At 41.3% G+C, this 21,301-nt stretch overlaps 2 protein-coding genes across 4 annotated transcripts; one reads left to right on the top strand and one right to left on the bottom strand.

Annotated features, from left to right (window-relative positions):
* Positions 1–1,257: 1,257 nt before the first annotated feature.
* On the top strand, positions 1,258–17,587 carry si:dkeyp-97b10.3 (uncharacterized). The gene is made up of 17 exons (XM_056440801.1): positions 1,258–1,413; positions 6,010–6,041; positions 7,970–8,002; positions 8,221–8,295; positions 8,773–8,802; positions 8,915–8,950; positions 9,200–9,241; positions 9,337–9,395; positions 9,554–9,606; positions 9,694–9,920; positions 10,233–10,501; positions 12,322–12,447; positions 14,584–14,719; positions 14,968–15,015; positions 15,108–15,179; positions 15,320–15,610; positions 16,404–17,587. The coding sequence occupies exons 1-17, from the start codon at positions 1,364–1,366 to the stop codon at positions 16,430–16,432; spliced, it is 1,608 nt and encodes a 535-aa protein (XP_056296776.1). The 5' UTR covers positions 1,258–1,363; the 3' UTR covers positions 16,433–17,587.
* Positions 17,588–17,839: 252 nt separating this feature from the next.
* il12a (interleukin 12a) lies at positions 17,840–21,168 on the bottom strand. Of its 3 annotated transcripts, XM_056440807.1 has the most exons (8): positions 20,538–21,168; positions 19,754–19,902; positions 19,547–19,636; positions 19,191–19,232; positions 18,805–18,948; positions 18,643–18,684; positions 18,388–18,524; positions 17,840–18,290 (listed from the first exon to the last, which is right to left on the bottom strand). In XM_056440807.1, the coding sequence occupies exons 1-8, from the start codon at positions 20,566–20,568 to the stop codon at positions 18,284–18,286; spliced, it is 642 nt and encodes a 213-aa protein (XP_056296782.1). In that variant the 5' UTR covers positions 20,569–21,168; the 3' UTR covers positions 17,840–18,283. The 3 variants fall into 3 exon arrangements, with proteins under 3 accessions (XP_056296782.1, XP_056296780.1, XP_056296781.1); XM_056440805.1 differs by having other exon boundaries at positions 19,754–21,168; XM_056440806.1 differs by having other exon boundaries at positions 17,840–18,524; positions 19,754–21,168.
* Positions 21,169–21,301: the final 133 nt, after the last annotated feature.

Below are 21,301 nucleotides of genomic sequence, written 5' to 3'. Positions count from 1 at the left end.
TGAAAATGTCTTACTTGAAGTTATTTGAATGACTCCTTCCCTTCTTTTCTGAGCTAGCCTTGTCACTTGCTCTCCTCTCCTCGTGACCTTCCCCATCCTTTTCTCCTTCCCCCCTCTCCTCCTCTTTGCTTATCTCCTCTAATTTCCTGAGGTATTGGGGGTATCGTCTCGCCACTAAGTCTGATGTGATCCTGTCTCTTTTTGCACAGAGGATCTCTCCTGATCTCTCCCTAATTGAATGTAACGTTAGATACAAGACCTGGATAATGTCTGTGGCATCTCTATCTCCCCCCCCCCACCCCCTCTCCCTTGCTGCAATGCATATCCATTCGTGAAAGTTGGACGGGCTAATGGCGAGATGGAAAAAAGAAAAAAGATCAATGAGTGGAAGATCAAATGAAAGCCCTTGAGCCTTCACTCATTCCTCCCACTGGACATCACAGAGAGCTCTCTCTCTCTCTCTAGCTTTTCGCTCTCTCTTATGGACAAGTGAGCGTATGCCACAGATGGACACCTTGATTCCTTTTTTATTTAACATTTTATTTCAGGATCAGTTATTGCATGTGTCGAATAGGCCACGTGCATCTAGTTTGAATTAGTCCTCCAGAGCAAGGATATATTTGTGGAGGCCTGGTTGTGCTGCTGAGCTGTATACTCGTGTTGTTGTCTCACGTGACATCTGCTGGTTTCTTCTGGGTACTGCAGCTCTGAGATCTGATGCGCGTGTTTTCCCGCTCAAAGTGACCAAGTTGCATCGTGGGCTTGCTACTCTTTTTATGTGTGTGAGAAAATGTGCAACTTACAGATATGTCTCAGATGACTGCAGACATCTTATATTTTTATATATTCTTGGTATGAATGTCGCTCTGATACCGTAGAAAGGGGTAAAAAACATTCTGTAAATCCCCATCAGGAAGACAAAAAGCCCGTGCAGAGGGCAGGATGCTGTAGCTCCGCCCACACGGTACGTCCGTTGATGCGCGTGGTGAACAACATGGCGTGTGAAGATCTGTTTATTTTTTATTTTTTTAGCCACTTGCTTACACACATTGTTTGTGAGAGGAAACAACACATTAAAATGTCCGCTTTTTATTTTCGGATTTTCAGGAAACTTTGAGCTCCTTTTTTTTTTTAGGTTGAACTTATAGTACGAGTTCTGAAGATGGGACCATGCACCCAAAGTAACAAGTAATGAGAATAGTTTAGCCACAACGGGTTCGATGAGGTCATTACTGCATCGCGCCCTATAACGAGATCCCGATGAGAGGATCTCGTCGCCTCTCAGGTGCCTGAGTGCGCAGCCGCTGCACGCGGCGGAAGAGCAGGCAGTGTAACGGGGGGGTTGGTTACAGACAGACAGAGGATGGTGGCAGAGATGGCGAGTTGCGGAGAGGCTTGGCACCTGGAGGAAGGGTAAGACTCGTGGTGGCTTCACAGACACGCGTCGACCTCTGGCTTCACCTTTTGTTGTTTGCGTTTTCTTCGCGTGGCGTTCAGACAATGTAACGCTTCAGAGAGGCTGCAGCGCGTGTATCGCGTCGTGTCGACACCGGAAGTGGTGTCTCTTGGGTCGCTGTCGGTGCCTCTCTGTTCGAGCACTTAATGCAAAAGAAACACACCTGGAGTGATTGCGTTGCCGTGAACATACGCACGAGTGAACCCAACGTGGGCTACAAAGAGTGTGCCGCGGGAGAGACGCGCGCGCCCTTTGTTGGTGTTTCTCTCCTCTGCACGACACCGCTCACTGACGATGTAACAACACGCCGTCTGGAGCCTCTTTGATCTCAAATATCCAGATATAAATAAATTTATTATATATATTGGATCAATATATTGACTAAAAGTTGATTAACTAAGAAAGCACGATATGAATATAGCATTGGGTAGATGAATAACCATGTGTTGATGTATTGTAACCTCATCATGTGGACGACAAGCAAGTACCTCTAACTTCCTGCTTCCACTTTTTTTATATGGTTTGACGATGCAATGAAACACACGCGCCATGTTTCACCAACATGTCGATATTCTCATTTGAAAATGATTCATACCGATCACTTTAATAGTTGTATAGTATTTACTATCAGTTTTATTGTGAACCAAAGGCAGGTGAATGTTGCCATGAAAAAATACCAGTGGCGGGCCGTCAGGGCCAGCAAGGCCTTCTCTGCTGGCCTAAACATCATCAGAATATATATATTTTTTCTAAATATATTTTCCCACAAATATGTATTCAATTATTTCCCAGAGTAAGAGTTATTCTCTTAATTTCATAGCGTTCCTCTTGGTTGCGCTGCTGCCAGCGCCAGGTTGAGATTTGGAGGGCTGGTCTTTATGTTAGATCTTTTATCCAATCATATGCAGCCATCGTGTGTTGCCAGGGGGCTAAAATCTGCCCTTAGGCCTTCAGAATCAACATTGCGGGCGCTGGTAGCTTCAAGTGAATGGGAATGACGATGTTGTGTCAACCAATCAGCTTTAGAGTTGGCTCCTCTAGGCCTTCTAGAAGGCCCCGGAATCGGCACAGGAGCCAGCTAGCAGGCGGAGTGCTACACGTCTTTTGATTGGATTATCAATATTGAGAGGCGGGGCCTATGGGCAGGTAGATGCAAAACCTAAGAACTAGGAAACTGAATTTGATAAAGGAATTAATTCGCGGACTACAAAGCTGTTTTTTCAACCCACAATGGCGGAAGGAGGAGAAGATGTCGATTTGGTCGAGTCGAGCATATACTTGAAATCTGCTTTGGGTGCGACAATGCCCTGTTTAGTGAACAAACGAGTGCAAGTGACTTTTTTTTCTTCTTTTTCTCCGTCCCGATGCATTCTGCAGCGCGCGAGACGGAGAGCCGAGAGAAATGACATGCTGTTGTGTAGATACGATCAACATCAGACGGCTGTTTAGTTTAACCCTCCTGTCGCCTTAGGGTCATTTTGACCCGATTAAATATTTCACCCTCCTGTCGCTAGGGTTGGGTACCGAAACCCGGTTCCAATACAACCGGTATTACCCGGACCGAAACGCAACGCACATTTCGGTGCTTCTTTCCGGTGCCTGAGCCGATTGAAATTGAAAAAAACTATTGTTGTGAACTTCTGTGGTGACTCCGCCCTGTCAGCAGGTTGCGAGCCTCTCATATGTAACTCTGACAGCGGAGGCTGGCCGTGTGTGACTACGTGAACCCGTGTGGAGCACACCAGCGTCAGGCTGGACGCGACGGGGAGACGTCACCGGTCCCCCTGAACACGCGGAGACCGATGATGACGAGCAGCCTGAACTCAGATTAATACCGTATCGTTGACTGCAAGTCTTGCATTCATAAAAGTAGCCCAAGAAATAATAAATTAGCCATTATAACCATGCTTAAGTTAGCTCGTAGCTAGCGCTAGCTACGAGCTACGAGCGTGACAGTCTGTCAGCAGATGTGTTGATGTACAGCGATCCCGGCTGTTTACCCGGTGTTACCGGGAATATAATGACGGAGGAATAAAGACCGTGGGGCGTCACTTTGTTTCAGTGGACCTCTCGCTGTCAGAAGCAACACTTTATTTGTCATGTGTCATCTTCAGTATCTCTGATTGGTGACAGGATTAACCCTATAAAGTCTGCACATGACAATACATATCACATCATATAATGGAGAACATATATTGTGTATGTTAACAGTCTGATATCCGTTGTGTGTCAGTGCTCCATGATAACGGCTTCTACAGGGAATATGGCCAAAGAGGTTTTTAATGTCCTCATTGTGCGTTTAAAAAAAAAAAGTATCGTTCAGGCACCGTTTAGGCACCGGTATCGTTTTAAAAGTACCGGTTTAGCACCGGTATCGGAAAAAACCCAAACGATACCCATCCCTACCTGTCGCCTTAGGGTCATTTTGACCCGATTCAATGTTTCACCCTCCTGTTACCTTTATATTTACTAACATATTTTACCCTTTGGGTTCAATTTGACGCCAGCAATTAAAACCTCCAGAAAATTATTAGAATTAATATTGTTTTCCAAGTTTAAGTGTGAGGCACTTTATGTTTGTTTGTTGACTACCGAAAGAACACCGACATTAAACATTGAATGGGGTCAAATTAATCCTAAAGCGGGGGGAGGGTGTAATATTGATTCGGGTCAAATTGACCCTAAGGCAACACAAGGGTTAATAAATGAACAAAGACGTGCTATAGAGAAAATGACGGGGGCGGGCCAATTTTTTTTAATGTCATGCGATCTACCAATACTACGCCTCGATCGACGTATTGAGCAGCCCTGGTCTAGAGCCATGGCATCATAATGATAGTAATAAGAGGTGGATTAATTTGGGTGGGACTGTGTAGGACCTCACTGAAGGCCCAGGCCCCAGGCCCACGGCCCGCCACTGAAAAATACCATACATGGTGTTATACACTTTGTAATACAACCTTTATAGTATTGAGAAAACATTTAGATTACATTAGATTAGATATACTTTATTCATCCACAGGAGGAAATGTCTTGATTGCATGTCTGCGAGAGACATGAAAGTAGTTTAATTTAAAGGGACCTTTATCTGAGAAGTAGTAGCACTTCATAATTGTTTTGTTTGTTGTTAACAAACCACTATAAACATCATATTGAAAGCAGTGCGGTGTAATAGCAATGACTGAATTCAGTTTCTTTTTGTACATCTGTGGAGCGGGCCGACGGACGGTTGGTTATCGACCAACAGATGTCTTCTCTTCACATTATGGTTGATGGGAAGTTTAGGACGCATGTACATGCCGTGGCTTTTGTCTTTTATCTTTCATCCAGATACAAGCCGACACCCTCACAGAGGATTATGTCGTCACATTTTGTGGGAGGACGATAAAAACAAGTGAGAGCAGAGAAAGTCTCAGAACTCATGCAGCCAGTTTGTTAATCGTCCGAAAACATTTGAGTTTCAACAGGGCGAACTTTGCTCAGAGGAAGAGACATTACCACAGCAACTATGTGCCTCGGTGTTGTTGAGGTGTGACTATTTGGCAGCGAAAACAAGTTGACCTTGAAGAGGAGAAAACAGTCTTTCCTGGACAGATGTTTAAAAACAAAGGAAACCACAGGGCCTTATCATGGTTAACAGACGACAAATAAAAGACCATGAGTTTTAATAATCCTAATTTCTTAATAAATATCTTCTTCTTATGATCACATAGTTTTGTGTTAATACACATGAGGGAGGAAAGCACAGAATATGACCTACTTCTTCGCGCATGCCGGTGGTGGACTCGTTCTTCTTGTGGGCTTGGCTCTCTGTCTCTCAGGCGTGTTGCATCTTGTTGTCCATTTACCATTTAATGTCACGTTATTGATAATACTTTCTCTACAGATACCGGCATGTCAGATGTATCAACATATTGCATGCAAGAAATGTGTGCAATGTTTTTTGCTTCACATGTTTCCACATGTGCAAAACAATGTTGAATTACACTGTTCATGAAAACATTGAACACCATTTGATCCCATCATCTGAATAAATAAAGGGATCTGAAAGATGAGAATGCGTCAAACCAGTTTAGTTTAATGGCAAAGTACACAGCCAGTAGCTTTCCATGCCTGGCTTCCTATTTACACTTCCCTGGGGCTGGAAAGGTGAATTCAACAGGATGCGTTGGTGTCAGCTGTGTGAAAAACTGAGATGCAGGCAGCCTGTACACATTTCCTGTTATTCTAATTACTTGTGTTCCTATTCGAAAGCAGAAGTGGTGCACAATATAGCCTACAAGGCACTTTTCACCCCTCAATCGTCCCTAGTTCAATTCATTTTATTTTCTTTAGCCCAATATCACACATTACGAATTAGCCTCAGAGGGCTTTACAATCTGCACACATACGACATCCCTGACCCATCGGATCAGGGGGGCCATGACAGGAGGCATCGGATACGGCCAGGTCCGATGGACCCTATGAGATGTGAAGTAGTTGTCATCACACCTCCCAACGTCCCCGACATGAGTGTTTAAAGTTGTCTGAATGTTATCTCATGTGCCCAACAGAGACGGGGATATTCCTGCACTTGAGAACAAAGGTAAACATCAACCCATTTTCCCTCTCCTCTATCTTACTTCACTTCCTCAAAGAGCTCACATTGGCCTTCGTGTTTATACAGCTGTGTCTGTCTGGCTTCTTTTTTATATTTAAAGGGCGTGCGTCCCCATCTATTATTTGTCAATGCTTTTGTTGTCCTCCTTCTCTTCAACCACTCCCACCTTTTTCTCGTCTGACAGTTTGGCCTCCTTGATTTCAATATCATTTGCCTGTAAGGGCAGCAGGATTTATGCGCGGTCATTTGATCACTTGTGTCCCCAGTTTTGCTATTTTTAACACTACATTTTTTTTTTTTTTCCTTTCCAGTAACATTTGCTCTTGTTTTTACCCGTGCGTTAGCAAATTGATCAAGTTTTTAATCTCTTCAGGCCTCAAAAGAATATGCAAATAAAATGGGATAAAATCATCTTTTTAGTTGACTTTTTCTCTCCTGATACCATTTATGACAAAAACTGTAACAGGAGGGAAAAAGTCACATCAAACTTTAACTTTGGTTGTATCATATAAACTTTATGATACACCAAGTCAAGACATCTTACCGATCCAATAGGAGTGCTCTATTTTGAAAACCTGCTTGAAACTAACATTAGCCAAGAGATTTAAGTGGTGCTGAGAATTATGTTTGTGGCCCAATTTTACAATCACATTGACCAAGACATTGTATTTATTGTGCACCGGTCATGTCCACCGACAAAGGTTAAGAACCTGTAAGCTGTATATCACGCATATACCTTTTTATTTTTCTTAGACCAGCAGATGGCAGGCAATACTCATGAAACTATCCAAACCTTTGAGGCTGTGTGTGTGTGTGTGTGTGTGTGTGTGTGTGTGTGTGTGTGAGATCTCCACCTTGTTTGTCAGTCTGATGAAGGGAAGCGGCCATGTCAGAGTGAGGAGGGATGCCTGCTGGCTCAGATGAAGCATATGAGGACAAGAGGAGAGGGATGGAGGCGGGAGAGTGCAGCGAGAGGTGGAGCAGACAGACCGAGCTGAGCGGAGGAGAGAGATTGATGAGGGAGGTGTTGTGAGTGGAGCAGTGATGGCAGCATCTGCTTGTTAGTCTAATATCAAAACTCCATGGGCCAGAGAGGATGGGCTCCATCCATTAGCCAGCCAGGCACTCGGCCAGATGGCCCGGTCCATGGACATTCCCTGCTGCTGGGAAGAGGAGAGCAGCAGCTCCTCTGGACCCATCTGTATAAATGTGCCAGAATGTTAATGCATGGCACTTATCACTGGCTTCTTCACAGGGGGCCAGCGTTCCGCCGCTAAGGAATGCTGGATATGTAAAAGCTAGGGGTGTAAGTCCGACACACTGAGGGATGTTTTGATGAGGAATATGGATAAAAGCGCACGCTGCACAAACACAGAAGTCGACTACAAGTGGAGGTCTCACCTGTTAACGTAAGAGCCCCAGGAACAAAATGTGAAACTCTTTACACATTTCACAGATTTAAATCTACCTCTGTCTATTTATTTGTATTTGTGATGTAATATTAGGACATAATATTGTGAGTGTTGAGTTTATCACCTGAGGTTCTCTCTGCGTTAGACAGACTTTGGTGCGTGAAAAGCAAAGATGCAGAAGATATTTAATAAACATATATTTTAAAAAAAGTCATTTTTACAGTAATATAAATACTAATATTTTAGTTAGTAATACATTAGTTTGTAGAGAACGGCTTTACATATCTATAAATATTAACATGAAGCTTTTTGCTTTACTCAGCAATATAATAATAACAGAATGGTGATAATATTTATGATGCTTGCGAAATAAAAGTGTTGAGGTTCCCATAAAGATGATGATATGGTTTACACATTTTGAGAATTATGTAGTAATAGTAGACTCAGCTTTTACAGAACAAACTGAGCACTAACCTCAAAACAATTCCGAATCTGTTGCAGAGAACCTGCCAGAAAGTGACAGCAGCACCTCAGGTAAGCTCAAACATCAGTTTGCCTCTTTTGTTTTTTCCCAACTCGTATAAAAACATTTTAATTTGCAGGAAACCTAATGTCATTTAATTCCTTTAAAAAAGAAAATACAACGTGTTTTTTCTCTTAATGTTTAACCAATGTGGCGTGAGTGCAGCATACATGAAGTGCAACATTCTCCGCTCTGTGTCATGTCCTTCACATATTGATTCATCAAACAGAAAACACGGGGACGTCCACTGAGGAGAGCTCAGACGAGGAGGATGAAGAGGGTGAAGAGGACCATGAGGCTTCTGGTGAGATGCACTTTCCACCTTAAAAGGAATAGTTTAATATTTTTGGGATATTTTCTTATTCACTTAAACCACTCTCATGTCTGTGTGTTACATATGAAGCTTTAGCCAGGTGACAGGTTAGCTCAGCGTACTGTGACCACTAGTCAAAGCCCGGCTAGCTGTTTACCTCCACTTCCAATCTTTTTCCTAAAATAAACCTTTTACATAATACCATACAGACATTGGAGTGATGGTCTTCAAATCCATCTAGAAAGTAAATATGCGTAATTAATTTACACAATTTCTTTTGTCAGGGACAATGGAAAACGCATAGTAACAGCTGACAAGGACATAGTAAAGATGTGTTTGTTGCCCGTTGGACTTTTAAGTTGTAGCTTAAATGGTTTTACATCTGTTCAATATGTTTATGTACAAGTAGCTGATCATATTCCTATCATTTCTCACCCTTCTTTCCCATATTTTGACTTTCACCAAAAGGCTTTGATGAGAAGGATGGAGGAAAGAAAGGTAAGATCCAACATCCTACAATCTATCCTTGAAAATGTTTGTCACCCAAGGATTTTACAAGATATAGAGTGAACGCTGCGGAAACATTTGATCTTCTTTGTGTTCTTTGCAGAAAATAAAGAGGATGATGCAGAGGAGACTAAAAATGGTGCGACACGTCATGAAGCATCTACACACAATATTAAGACCTTCCCTGTCAGACTGAGCAACTGGTCTGCTTTACAAACCTGTCTGACGTCCAAATGGCCGAGCCAGCGCTCACAACCCAGAAAAGTGACGCGCATTCAAATAGTGTTTGTCTCGGGTGTCCGCCAGAGGTTTAAAACGAGCTTGCAGCACTTGACATTTGATTTTCATCTGATGAAATTGGACTCATTACTATTATTTCACCTGATAGATTCAGTCCCTGGACCCGATGCAGATTTTTCAAATTTGAAAGGTAAGCAGATCATAATTGATGTTAAATGACAACCAATGTTCTGAAGCTTGTGTCACATGTCCTGAAAATAACATCCGGTTTTTTTTATTCACAAGTTCTGACAGAAGAGAATCACTTCAAAGTGTGCTGTGGAAAATGCAAAGCCGTCCAGCTGGTGAGCCATGAAACCATTGCCAAAATGGGGTTATTTTAAATGTCTCGCGTGTCTTTAATTTCTAATTATACTTGATAACACTTGACTGTCTTCTGATTTATCTACCGTGGTTTTATAATTGTCCAAACAACGAAACAAACTGTCGGTTTGTTCAACAGAGCCACGGAAATGAGCTTGTTACCCCGCAGAGGATCTCTAAGGGACGATTACAGTGAGTACGACGGCGTTTCTCTGACACTGATCCGGTCTGTGCACATTTATATTGATTCTACACTAACTGTGTGTGTGTGTGTTTTAGGGTGCAGCTTGAAGGGGAGGGCACGTACCAGTGTTCAGTCACTGGTCTGGTGTTTGAAGCGTCGGAGCGGGTCCTGTTGCGCTACTCGGTCTTGTCCTGGTCCAAGTTCGGGGCCTTCCTGCGGGACTCCTGGAAATTTGCTGGACCCATCTTCAACGTGGACACGGTCAATAAGGAGGCGTCTGTCCTCACGTCCATTCAGTTCCCTCACTCCATCTGCCTGGCCGGTGAGAACGAGGGCTGTCACGCTGCTTCATGTCTCTTGTGTTCGATATACAATTCATAATTATGGTCTCCGCCTCCTGTGGTGAATCCGTGACCCTTAAGAAAATAATATGAACATCCAATATTTCCAACAAAGTCGTCTTGAAAGTGAAGGTGCATTTCATTATTATTCATGACCCATCTTAAGGCCTTCACACAACATGGTTAGGTTTAGTGAAGGTTTAGTGAATATTCACATTTTTTATCGATGATTTAAAGCTGCTCTCGGTGAAACATCAAATCTCCGGTTTTCTTTCTTTTTTATCGTCACACAGATCCCGAAAATGAGATGAGGTTCAGTGTCCTGCACATAAAAGATAACCGTCCGCTCATCGAGCCGACGGTGGACCACTCGGAAAGCCACGTGAAGTGGAACCTGACGTCCCTTTCCCCCGTGGGTCCCATCATTCAGACGAGCCAATCCGTCGAGCACCACGGCCTGGTGCTGCTCTACCGGCAGCTGTGCAGCGACAACAGCCGCAACAACAACAACAACTACAGCTTCCACATCTACCTGGCCACCAACAGCTCGTCTGACATCAAGGTTAGCGGTGTTGAATGTGCCACTGAATTCATCTCTTTTTCTACCGTAGAGGTTTTGTGAACGTGTGTTCAATATTCTCAGAAATGTCCTGTAGTTGCAGGATTCCACTTTAATCCACGTTGGGCAACTTTACATGTCGGCGTCTTGGTTTACCTTGGAGGTTGTTCTTCTCAGTGACATTTCTGTATATTTTCCTGTAAGGTTATGAAATGCTGCATTTCCATTACTGGATATTAAAGTGCACACAATGATTGGGCTCAATGTGTGAATACACACACACACATGTTTAGTAAATGCACATCTTATGCCGACCTTCTTACGACGGTAATATGTTTCACAGTGAATTACAATTTCTAACTAATCATGAAATAAATCTGTGAAAGATGCACCTTTTTTAAGACGTGAAGTGAGGCACGCTTTATTTGTCAGAAAAACAACCTTTTTATCATGACTCGGCACATTTAGTGTTTTCATTTGGGAATTTCTTCCTTGATGTGCGAAAGCCAAACGGAGAAAATACAGACGGACCCAAAGGAAGAAATACACAGAAATATTCCATTCATTGTGAGTCTCCCTAACTCCATCGTGACTTTTAAGCATGAAAACGGCTCAATGGATAAAACATACATTGTATGTGTGGAGAAATGAGAACATAGTCAGAACTTTCATTTCTTCTCTTCTTCAGCTTTACAACTGCAATGGCTTTGATGCTTTAACACTTTATAGAGGAGGCACCCGCAGCATATTGCAAGGCAAAACAATACAATGAGATACAATATTATATTGTTAAAAAAGCAGAAGCGTCAGCACCTGGCTGATCGTTGACTATGAAATTTCCCTCTGATATACAGGACTGTCTCAGAAAATTAGAATATTGTGATAAAGTTCTTTATTTTCTGTAATGCAATTAAAAAAACAAAAATGTCATGCATTCTGGATTCATTACAAATCAACTGAAATATTGCAAGCCTTTTATTCTTTTAATATTGCTGATTATGGCTTACAGCTTAAGAAAACTCTAAAATCCTATCTCATAAAATTTTAATATTTCCTCAGACCAAGTAAAAAAAAAGATTTATAACAGCTGAGTGTTTGTCAAGGCTCAGGAAACCCTTGCAGGTGTTTCGAGTTAATTAGACAATTCAAGTGATTTGTTTAATACCCTACTAGTATACTTTTTCATGATATTCTAATATTTAGAGATAGGATATTTGAGTTTTCTTAAGCTGTAAGCCATAATCAGCAATATTAAAAGAATAAAAGGCTTGCAATATTTCAGTTGATTTGTAATGAATCCAGAATGCATGACATTTTTGTTTTTTTAATTGCATTACAGAAAATAAAGAACTTCATCACAATATTCTAATTTTCTGAGACAGTCCTGTATATCCAGATGTAAAATGGTCAGTGGTATGCATGTGATTCTGACAGCTACATGGCAATATTATCATAATTGATTGTTCATTTTCCAACACTGTACTGCTGAGATAACGCAAGAAGTAGATTTGTGGTTGTGTGTGACTCGGTGTGTTTAGGAGGCTGCAGGTGGTGGTAATCATACTTCATTTATTGTACGCCACAAATGACAGTTCCTGATAAAACATAGGATCTGTGTTTTCCCATCGGAGGCATTTTTCCATGACTATGCACATTATGTTGCTCTGTCCAGCGTCTCCAGCCGAACTGCAAGTCTCTCTTCAGGTGTTCCGCTCTGACGATGTGTTCTCGTGAATGTCGATCACCCTTCAGCATGCTCGTTATACTGCAGACATGTGACTTCCTCTGTGCCCCTTCCTCCCTGCTGTCCTCATGTAAACCAGGATATCAGCAAACAGATGCGGCGCTACAAGAATCGCTACCTCCCGATAGAGAAGCCTCCCACCTGTAACCTGGGCGAGGGGACGTATCGTCTCCTGAGCGAGCCAGAGGGAGATATCAAACCTCAGGTGTGTCTCTTTCTACATGACACAACATCAGACTTTCACCACAATTACCACGGCCAAAAGAACACTCTTGCATTGCGGAGCCTCGGCAACAGCGGGGGGGGGGGGGGCTTTTAGACCCAACCGGGGAATGAAATAACAAAATATGTGTTGAAACACCTCAACAATATGTTTCTGCATTCATATTTGTAAATGAATTGTTTACAGTTTTACAATTTTATCCTGTATCCTGTTTGATTTTATTGTAAGGTGACCTTGGGTGACTTGAAAGGCGCCTCCAAATAGAATGTATTATTATTATTATTATTAGTTTGAATAATGAATACCGCTGGACATGGGAAGCTCTTAAAGACATTTTAATTGACAAATAATTGTTCAAGAGACCAGGGGTGTCTCAAGTGTTAATGAAGCCAAAAAACATCAAAAATATATTATGTCTTAACTTTGCGTGTTGTGCTTTTGGGATAATTAATTGCACTCAAATTCTGAGTGTGGGGAGATGGAGAGCCATTGTTCTGGTTCACCCGGGCCTCCCTTCCCTCCAACGGGTCCAGCAATACAGCCTGGGCCTCTAGCATATATATATACATACTGTAAATATATTTCAATAAAATATATATATACACTACCGTTCAAAAGTTTGGGGTCACTTAGAAATGTCTTTATTTTTCAAAGAAAAGCACTGTTTTTTCAATAAAGATAACATTCATCAAAAATACACACTATACATTGTTAATGTGGTAAATGACTATTCTAGGTGGAAACGTCTGGTTATATCGGAAATATCTCCATAGGTGTATAGAGGCCCATTTCCATCCAGTGTTCTAATGGTACATTGTATTTGCTAATCGCCTTCGAAGACTAATGTCTGATTAAAAAACCCTTGTGCAATTATGTTAGCACAGCTGAAAACAGTTATGCTGGTGATATAAGCCAGGCCTATTCAACTTGCGGATGCGGCCCGTTTGAGTTTAACTATGGCCCGCAAGACTGCCTGCAAATCAGTATAGCTTGGTAAGAAAAAATAAAACTGACGGACACGCCTCTTTTATACATTGAGACATCTAACCCAGAGCCATTGAGTTTCACTGTTGCCTCAACCAAACCTGTATGGTTACATCTTTATGTTACGCACCCGTGTTGGTTGCCGTTGTTACACCCCTACTGGTTTTCAGACCTACTGGTTTCCCTGCGCGTGCGTTGTGTTCTCTTCACATCTGCAGCGGGGCTCTGTCTCGCGCACCAGATTTGTCACACATTCACAAACATATTGCTGGAGATCTTCAAGCCACCATTCATATCCATGTCGGCGGTTACGATTGTATAAGTGAGCAGTGCATCACAGCCACGGAGGAAGAAATACATTTTCGAAAAAATAAAAATAAAAAGATCGCCCCACCTGGTTTCGATCCCTTTCACGCAAAAGGAGTCTGCACTCAAAGACACGCAGTCTGTGCGCTGCGCCACCAGATATTAGTGTCATTCCAAGTAATTTATATATTGATCCATTAAGTCACATTCCTTATGTTTTCATGGGAACAGTTTGGTTTGGGATCTGAAACAACTGGTTGCCTTGAGCGGATATTTACACTTTGAAACATGTTTATAGTGATGCTTGTTCGCAACACTTTTGCCACACAATACCGACGCATTTTCGTGTGTGACTGTTTACCTGTGGAAATATACATTACTGTTTTTAATTTTGAGCCATTATTTGATCAATATTCTGTGCGGCCCTCACCCACCCCGTGATTTTCTTATTCGGCCCACTTGCTACTGAAGTTGAATAGCCCTGATATAAGCTATACAACTGGCCTTCCTTTGAGCTTGAAGTTTGAAGAACAAAATGAATACTTCAAATATTAATCATTATTTCTAACCTTGTCAATGTCTTGACTATATTTTCTATTCAATTTTCAATTCATTTGATAAATAAAAGTGAGTTTTCATGGAAGACACGAAATTGTCTGGATGACCCCAAACTTTTGAACGGTAGTGTATATATACTTTCCTATATATAAATACCCAATGTTCTTGCTGATGATCTCATTTACTTATGTAGGTCATGTAGATGCATCAGTATTAAGACTTTCAGAACCGGTTAAAAGTACATGTATATGTTTCTGTGTCTCTGTGCAGGATTTGAAATTCACCCTTGCGATGACCACGATCAAAGGCTACTTTGAAGCTTTCTTTGAGCAGCCTCCTCCCTTTAAATTGTCTCTCATAGAGACCACCACTGAGGAGACGGTGTGGTCCGGCACCATCAGAGAAGGTACCAGTGCCTTAAGTCTCGCTTTGAAACGTTTTTTTCTTGATTTGCAGGTGAAAAAAAGTCAGTCAAAGATTTTTCACATGTATTCTTTCTATGTTTATGGTTCAGCTGATAATAACAGGAAACATTTCCAGATGTATTTCTGAAAATAACCCCCCAAATTGTCTCCATGTGTCTTTGTGTACGAGAGTTTGTGTTCATGAGAGTAATTTGGTGGTGACCTTTCTCTTTTTGCTCTACACGACTAGGTGACTGTGTGCATAACACAAAAAAGAAGCCCAGAAAAAGGACAAACAGTTAGTTTTTCTTGTTTCTAGATTATATTTTTCCTTGCATGCTTTCAGCTTTAACAGGTCGGCTCACACCACATGTCTTATCTATCTCACAGGCCGAAAGAGGCGCAGCAGCCCCTCGGAAGACGAGACAGCCTGTAAAAAGCCTTGGTGGCAGCACGAGCCAGGTGACTTTTCTACTAACTACCGATTTGAGATTAACTTCGGGCACACAATTAGTTTTGACCCATACAGGCCTAAAGAAACCCGTCCACCCCAAATCTATTCTGAAATAAAGCACCAATACGGGCTGTGCGTCTCTCTCTAGATGGCGTGAAAACAGGGACGGCCGCGGTCCAGGACATGTCAGAGAAGCAGCTCCTGCAGGTGGCCAAGCGGCTCGGGAAGGAGTGGAAGCAGGTGGCCATCTATCTCGACTTGAACTCCAGGGAACTGGACGACATCCAGGCAGCAGAGAAAGACGTGACCATGCAGAAGCTGAAGATGCTGGTGGAGTGGAAGAGCAGGAGGCGGGCGGGGGAGGCCACGGCGTTCCACCTGTGGAAAAGTGTGGAGGAACTGGATAACTTGCCCAATGAGGTCCATCAAACACTGCAAGGTGATTAATTGCAGACATGCGTCTATACAATAGATATAATAACAACGGATAACCATAAACAGTTGGGCTGATTATTGGCAAGCACCTCGCGATACAATATATTGTAATTCATTCTATATAAATAAAATAACAATGTAAAAATGGAGCTGAAAATACTACTTGCTCCTTACCACGATAATAGTATAATACATCCATCACATTGATAACTCAGCAGACAAAGTGATACGTCAATCGGTCCACTGATCTTAAATGCACTGGCCTGAAAGAAAGTGCATATTGTATTCTCATTTAAAGGACATTGAAAATCAGTCCAAAACAGGAATTTTTTAATGTAATGTTAGTAGTCATAGACATATCTATATACTATCTTTAAAATATATATATATATATAAAATGATATATAGGAAGCCATATTATTATTTGTGCATATCCCTAATAAACATCAGAGCTAGCTCTCCTGTGAGCATGTCGTTACTTAGGCACATCATTTGTTTATTTGCAACAGCAATAAGTACAGCTGAGGCAGATGGGTGCGAGCTAAGGCAGTTTTATTTATTTTAATTATTTCTCAATCACACATACGAGGTATACTGTAATTTGATAATCTAAATTTTTTGATGAAGCAACTTTTTCTCTTGCCATAAAACAGATAGTGAGAACTTCAGCATACATTGTGCAATCTGTCCCCAGAAATGGTTGGAAGTCATCATTGGCGTCTCTTATCCTCAGCCTCTGTATTTGAGCTCATGCCGCATTAATTGTGCATTTGTGTTTTTTGTGTGTTTTTTTTCAGACATGATGGACAATCAAGCAGCTAAGTGAAAAAGATTTGCCTTCAATGGACCGTTGGATTTTTGTTACTTCATCATCAGGAAGAAATATCAAAGCTCAGGAATGCAACAAAGCAGAGGATGGATATGAACAGAACATAAGCTCGTCCCAGTTTTTGTTGTTTTAAAAAATATTTCTGGAAAAGAAACTGATAGTGTTTTTGTTTTGCTGCATTTAATGAAAAGGGACTCTTTCTTGAATACAGAATAGAAAAGCTGCACCTAAAGCGTCCCTTGTGTAGCCAGCATTTGATGCTTTGCATGACTAGGTTAAAAAATGATCAAATGAGGTCATTGAGGTGTATATAGTAGCTAATTATATAACCAGTAACATATGTAAATGTAGGCAATGCAGTGTTGAAACTGCAAAAAAGAACACTGAATAGGTCTAACCTGTGTATCTAATTGTTTTTTAAATGTTGTGTTTGTGGGACATGCACATACATGTGACGGACAACTATTTCAAACCTGTGTTCTGTTTTTCAGAGTCGTTTTGTCTGTGTGTTTTATATGACAACTGTAAAAATAAATGGGATTGGAAGAGGCCATTAATTATGTTTAACTTAACTTGAATTATGAATCTATTATTGCCCTGAGACTGGAACACACATCTTGTTCAGTATGATTGATGTTTTTTTTAAAAAGAAGAAAAATCGCAAGCATTTGGATGCAGGGTTGAAAATCCTTCTCAAGCTGGCAACAGTCGTATATTTTTACGAGTCTTGTTTTTTAGGCTTATTTCACAAAGACAAACTATACCGTCAGCTGCCTGTGGAAACTTTTCAGTTAAATTCTCTCAGCATCCACAGCTTTGTTTCTATTTTCAAATGACACTTTCCAGACATCTCAACACTATTTTTATTATTATTTTTTACATCTTTATTTAAAAGAAACCATGTACAGTTAAAACAAATGTCACCATTTGATGCACTGGACTACATTTTTGGGAAAATATGCATGAATGGCATCTGTATTGTTGAATATTTGAGGGTCTTCCGTGTTGATATGATGCAGGGATGTTTACTTAAGAACAGGGTTACTTTCTTAAACAATTCACCACCAAGAATCGGACCCGTTCTTATTTGCAGTTGTTTCTATCATGTCTGAGTCTCTCCAAAGAATTGTAATAAAGCAAATGTTGACTGAATCCAACCTTCCCCCATTCATTAATGAACCAGAAGAAGAGCGTCCAGCCGTGCACAGAGGTGCATTGAGCTAAATGCTAACATCAGCCTGCGAACATGCTCAAAGTGACGATGACAACGATATGATATCACGTGACTGTAAACTAAAGCATTACGGACTGAGATGTTTCGTGTCTCACACCTTTTCTTAAACCTGTGATCCATCTTTGTATGTTCATATAACTAAGAAAATGACTGACTTGAATAACACAAGATAAAGTTTCTTTTGACTTCATTTATCATTTTATTGTTGAACCCATTCCCACATAAATACCACTTCTACTTCAGCACCTCAAAACAACAAATAATATAATACAATAAATAACACAAGCCTTAAATAAATGTATTTTTTCATTTGCTAAAACAATTTAAAAAAACATTTTATTTCTCAATGTACAATCAGCACCCCATCTTGACAGAAAAAAAGCAAATTTAATAAAAAAGAAAAACTGAAATATCACATGGTCACAAGTATTCAGACCCTTTGCTGTGACATTCATATTTAACTCGCATGCTGTCCATTTCTTCTGATCCATCTTTAGATGGGTCTACTCATAACAACAAATAATACAATAAATAACAAGCCATTCAATAAATGTAATAAATACATCTAAAATACATTGTGTTCTGCAGCACGTGCAGTGAACAGCACTACGTCGTCAGGAGCTGTAAATGATGTTCGATTGTGATACATTAAAGAAGGAAAGCTTTGTGATTGGAATGATAGGGATGATTGTTATGTGCTCGTAGGTCGGATGTTTACTTCCTGTGGTCTCCCGAGGAGATGTAACCCATAGCTCGGTTGATGGTGATGGTCCGGACATGGAAGCCCCTCATCATCTGACACATCTTCTGCCGCCTACTGAAGGTGTCATCTCCCCACATCTGGGCAGCATCCTCCTAGAAAACACAAGAGGTAAACAACTTAAATACTCACAAAAAGATAGAGTTTACTTTTTGAAGACTAAACCTTGAGGAGTAAACAGGAAGCAAACAAAAACAAGGAACACAAACATACCTCTGAAGAGTCCTTCTCTTCATTGGGCGTCAGGGAGCAGCTCTGTATAAACCAAGGAAGATTTCATCAGGCAACTTTCAAACGTTATTTCCCAGAAGGTTCTCTCTGTCTTCGAATCATGACTCTGTTTTTACCCCTCCCACACAAGCATGATAAACATACCTTCTTCAGCCTCTGTATTTTTTCCAGAGTTGGACTCAGAAGTGCAACTTCTTCATTGTGACTTCTGAGTTGGGACTTGGAGTAAGACTGAAAAGCAGCAGCATAGTAGGCCAAGTCCTTCCTGATGTTCCTCAGACATTCACTCTGTCAGGACAAACACGACAAAGCATTTATAACAACAATGAGAAAAGGAGTATAATAAGATAGTATATAATAGTTTATAATAATAATAAACTATCCTAATGTTAATGTAGAATAGCAGAATAGCAGATGAAGACAACATGTACAACTGTATTTCAATATAGAAGACTTATCATTCATAGGTTTGTATAACAAAGAACATGTCTAATACTTATAAGAAAAACATTTAACAAGAAATCCCCTACCTCACTAAAAGATGAATTTCTTTCCATTGTGCAGCTTGTGTTCTGTGGGGATCAACACGATTTTAAATATGAATTTGTTGAACAGGTCAAGTCAGGTTCCCATACACATCTTTGGACTATATACTTGATTATATATTATATAATTAGTATACACAACATGGACTAAATACAAATGAGTGACACCTGGGGGGAAATTATGAGCAGACATTCCGTAAGAAACTATTTTATCCTTTCGGAAAAGTTAAAAAACATGCACAAAATAATAATTGGCATCTATGAATGAAACAACAAGTCAAGATAATTCAAAGTAGTTTTTGCCACGATTTGGAAAATTCTGAATGTATGTCACGTGTCACCTGAGTCCGGGTGGGTGCGCAGGCCAGTACCGTCTCAGCCTGACTCATCACCATCATCCCATCAGAGGCGATGCCGAAACACAGAACATCCTGGAATACAACATCAGGGCCTTCATGATTAGAGTGGCATAGTAAACAAGAAAGACAGACACAAAAAGATAAAATACAGCTTCACAAAACAAACACAGCGCTGCGAGTTGTACTCACACTGCCGAGAAGCTCTCTGACGGTCAGCAGGAGGTTCCCGCAGTGCAGCGAGCAGTCAGCGGAGTTCGCTGCGCTGCGCGCGTGCACGGGGAGCCCCGCCGACGCGCGCCCGCTGGAGGTCAGCAGCAGCACACAGCTGGCGAAGCCCACTGCACAGAGAGCAACATAAGCGTCAACACGTGCGCGTCTCATGTGCACGAGAGTTTCACGAGCACGCTCACGATACCACGTCACACTACGCGTTTCATTCTTCGTGTTTCACGCTGAACTCACATAAATTAAAGACTGTCATCTTTCGGATCAGATAGAAGTCGATAGTCGTTTACCGGTTGATCAGTACTGCTGCCGGCTTCTTATACCTGATTGTATTTATATGCATTTTTAAGGAGGAGAGAGAGAGAGAGAGGGGGGATTCCCTTCACCATCCTGCAGGAGCACCAGCAACAAGAAACCTATAACGTCATCTGTAATTTTTGTCACATTGTGTCGTGTAGAAACAGGAAGTGGCATTGTTTGTCTCATATTTGTAAAGAAACCAGCTTGGGGAAAAATGAACTCAAACTCAAACTGAGATGCAACAGTTAAGATGGGGATACAATAAGACACCATGCGGGGTTGAATGTATATGGTTTGAATATGAATAATAATAGGGTTGGCTAATAGGTGAGAGCGTATGACTCCACATCTCCCGACATTATCTTCTTTTGCAACTGCCCAAAGAAAACACACACATTGAGTTGACTGCACAATGAGTGCAGAATTGCAAGAAGCAGCGCTGAGGTACCGATAATATTGATCTCCATGGTGATCATCATCTGGTCCTGTCAGCCTCAGCATCACGTGGGACCTGCCATCGCCCTATGAGCTCCATAAGCCACCTGCAGTCAGTCCTCGAGAAATAAAAACAATACAAATACCGTTCAGGAAAGAGGGGATGATGGTAATTCATGGCGGCACACCTGGCGAGATATTATTGCCGGTTTATTGTGTGGCGGGCGGGCGGTGGGTTTATGACTGCTCTCAGAGGCTGAACAATGTTTCATTTCCTATTTATTCATTTGCAGAGGAAGATCCTGTGATATGATCGCAAGCTCGACAACACATATGATTAATGTGATCGTTTTGCCAACTTCTGTTTCTAAGGTCACGCGTGAACTTTTATTCTGAAGCATATATTTATTCAATATCTGATAATTGCATGAGGCTCAAATGAGAATACATTGAAATGTGATCAATGCATAAAGCATGACTTCATACTCTCTTCACACCCTCTGGTCCAGATGCAGAAGACCTGAGATCCACTTGTGTTTCACACACTAAAGAAGAAACGGCACGTCGGCAGTGAGCGGTTGGTCGGAGTTTCCTGGCCTTTCACTTGTTCACCATCGGACCTCCAAAGACTGAACATTACTCCTCAAATATGGTATATGATAAGACTGAAGACCCACCCAGATTGAGGGAGGGGGGGGGGGCTTTCCCAGGAATACATTTATCATACTTGACATGAAAGATAACATTGTATTTATTACTAAACATTCCAGCCATCAT

This window comes from Pseudoliparis swirei, chromosome 20 (genome assembly GCF_029220125.1).
Source record: "Pseudoliparis swirei isolate HS2019 ecotype Mariana Trench chromosome 20, NWPU_hadal_v1, whole genome shotgun sequence".
NCBI lineage: Eukaryota > Metazoa > Chordata > Actinopteri > Perciformes > Liparidae > Pseudoliparis > Pseudoliparis swirei.
The sequence above is the reverse complement of the archived record's forward strand: the minus strand, read 5'-3'. Positions and strand labels throughout refer to the sequence as shown.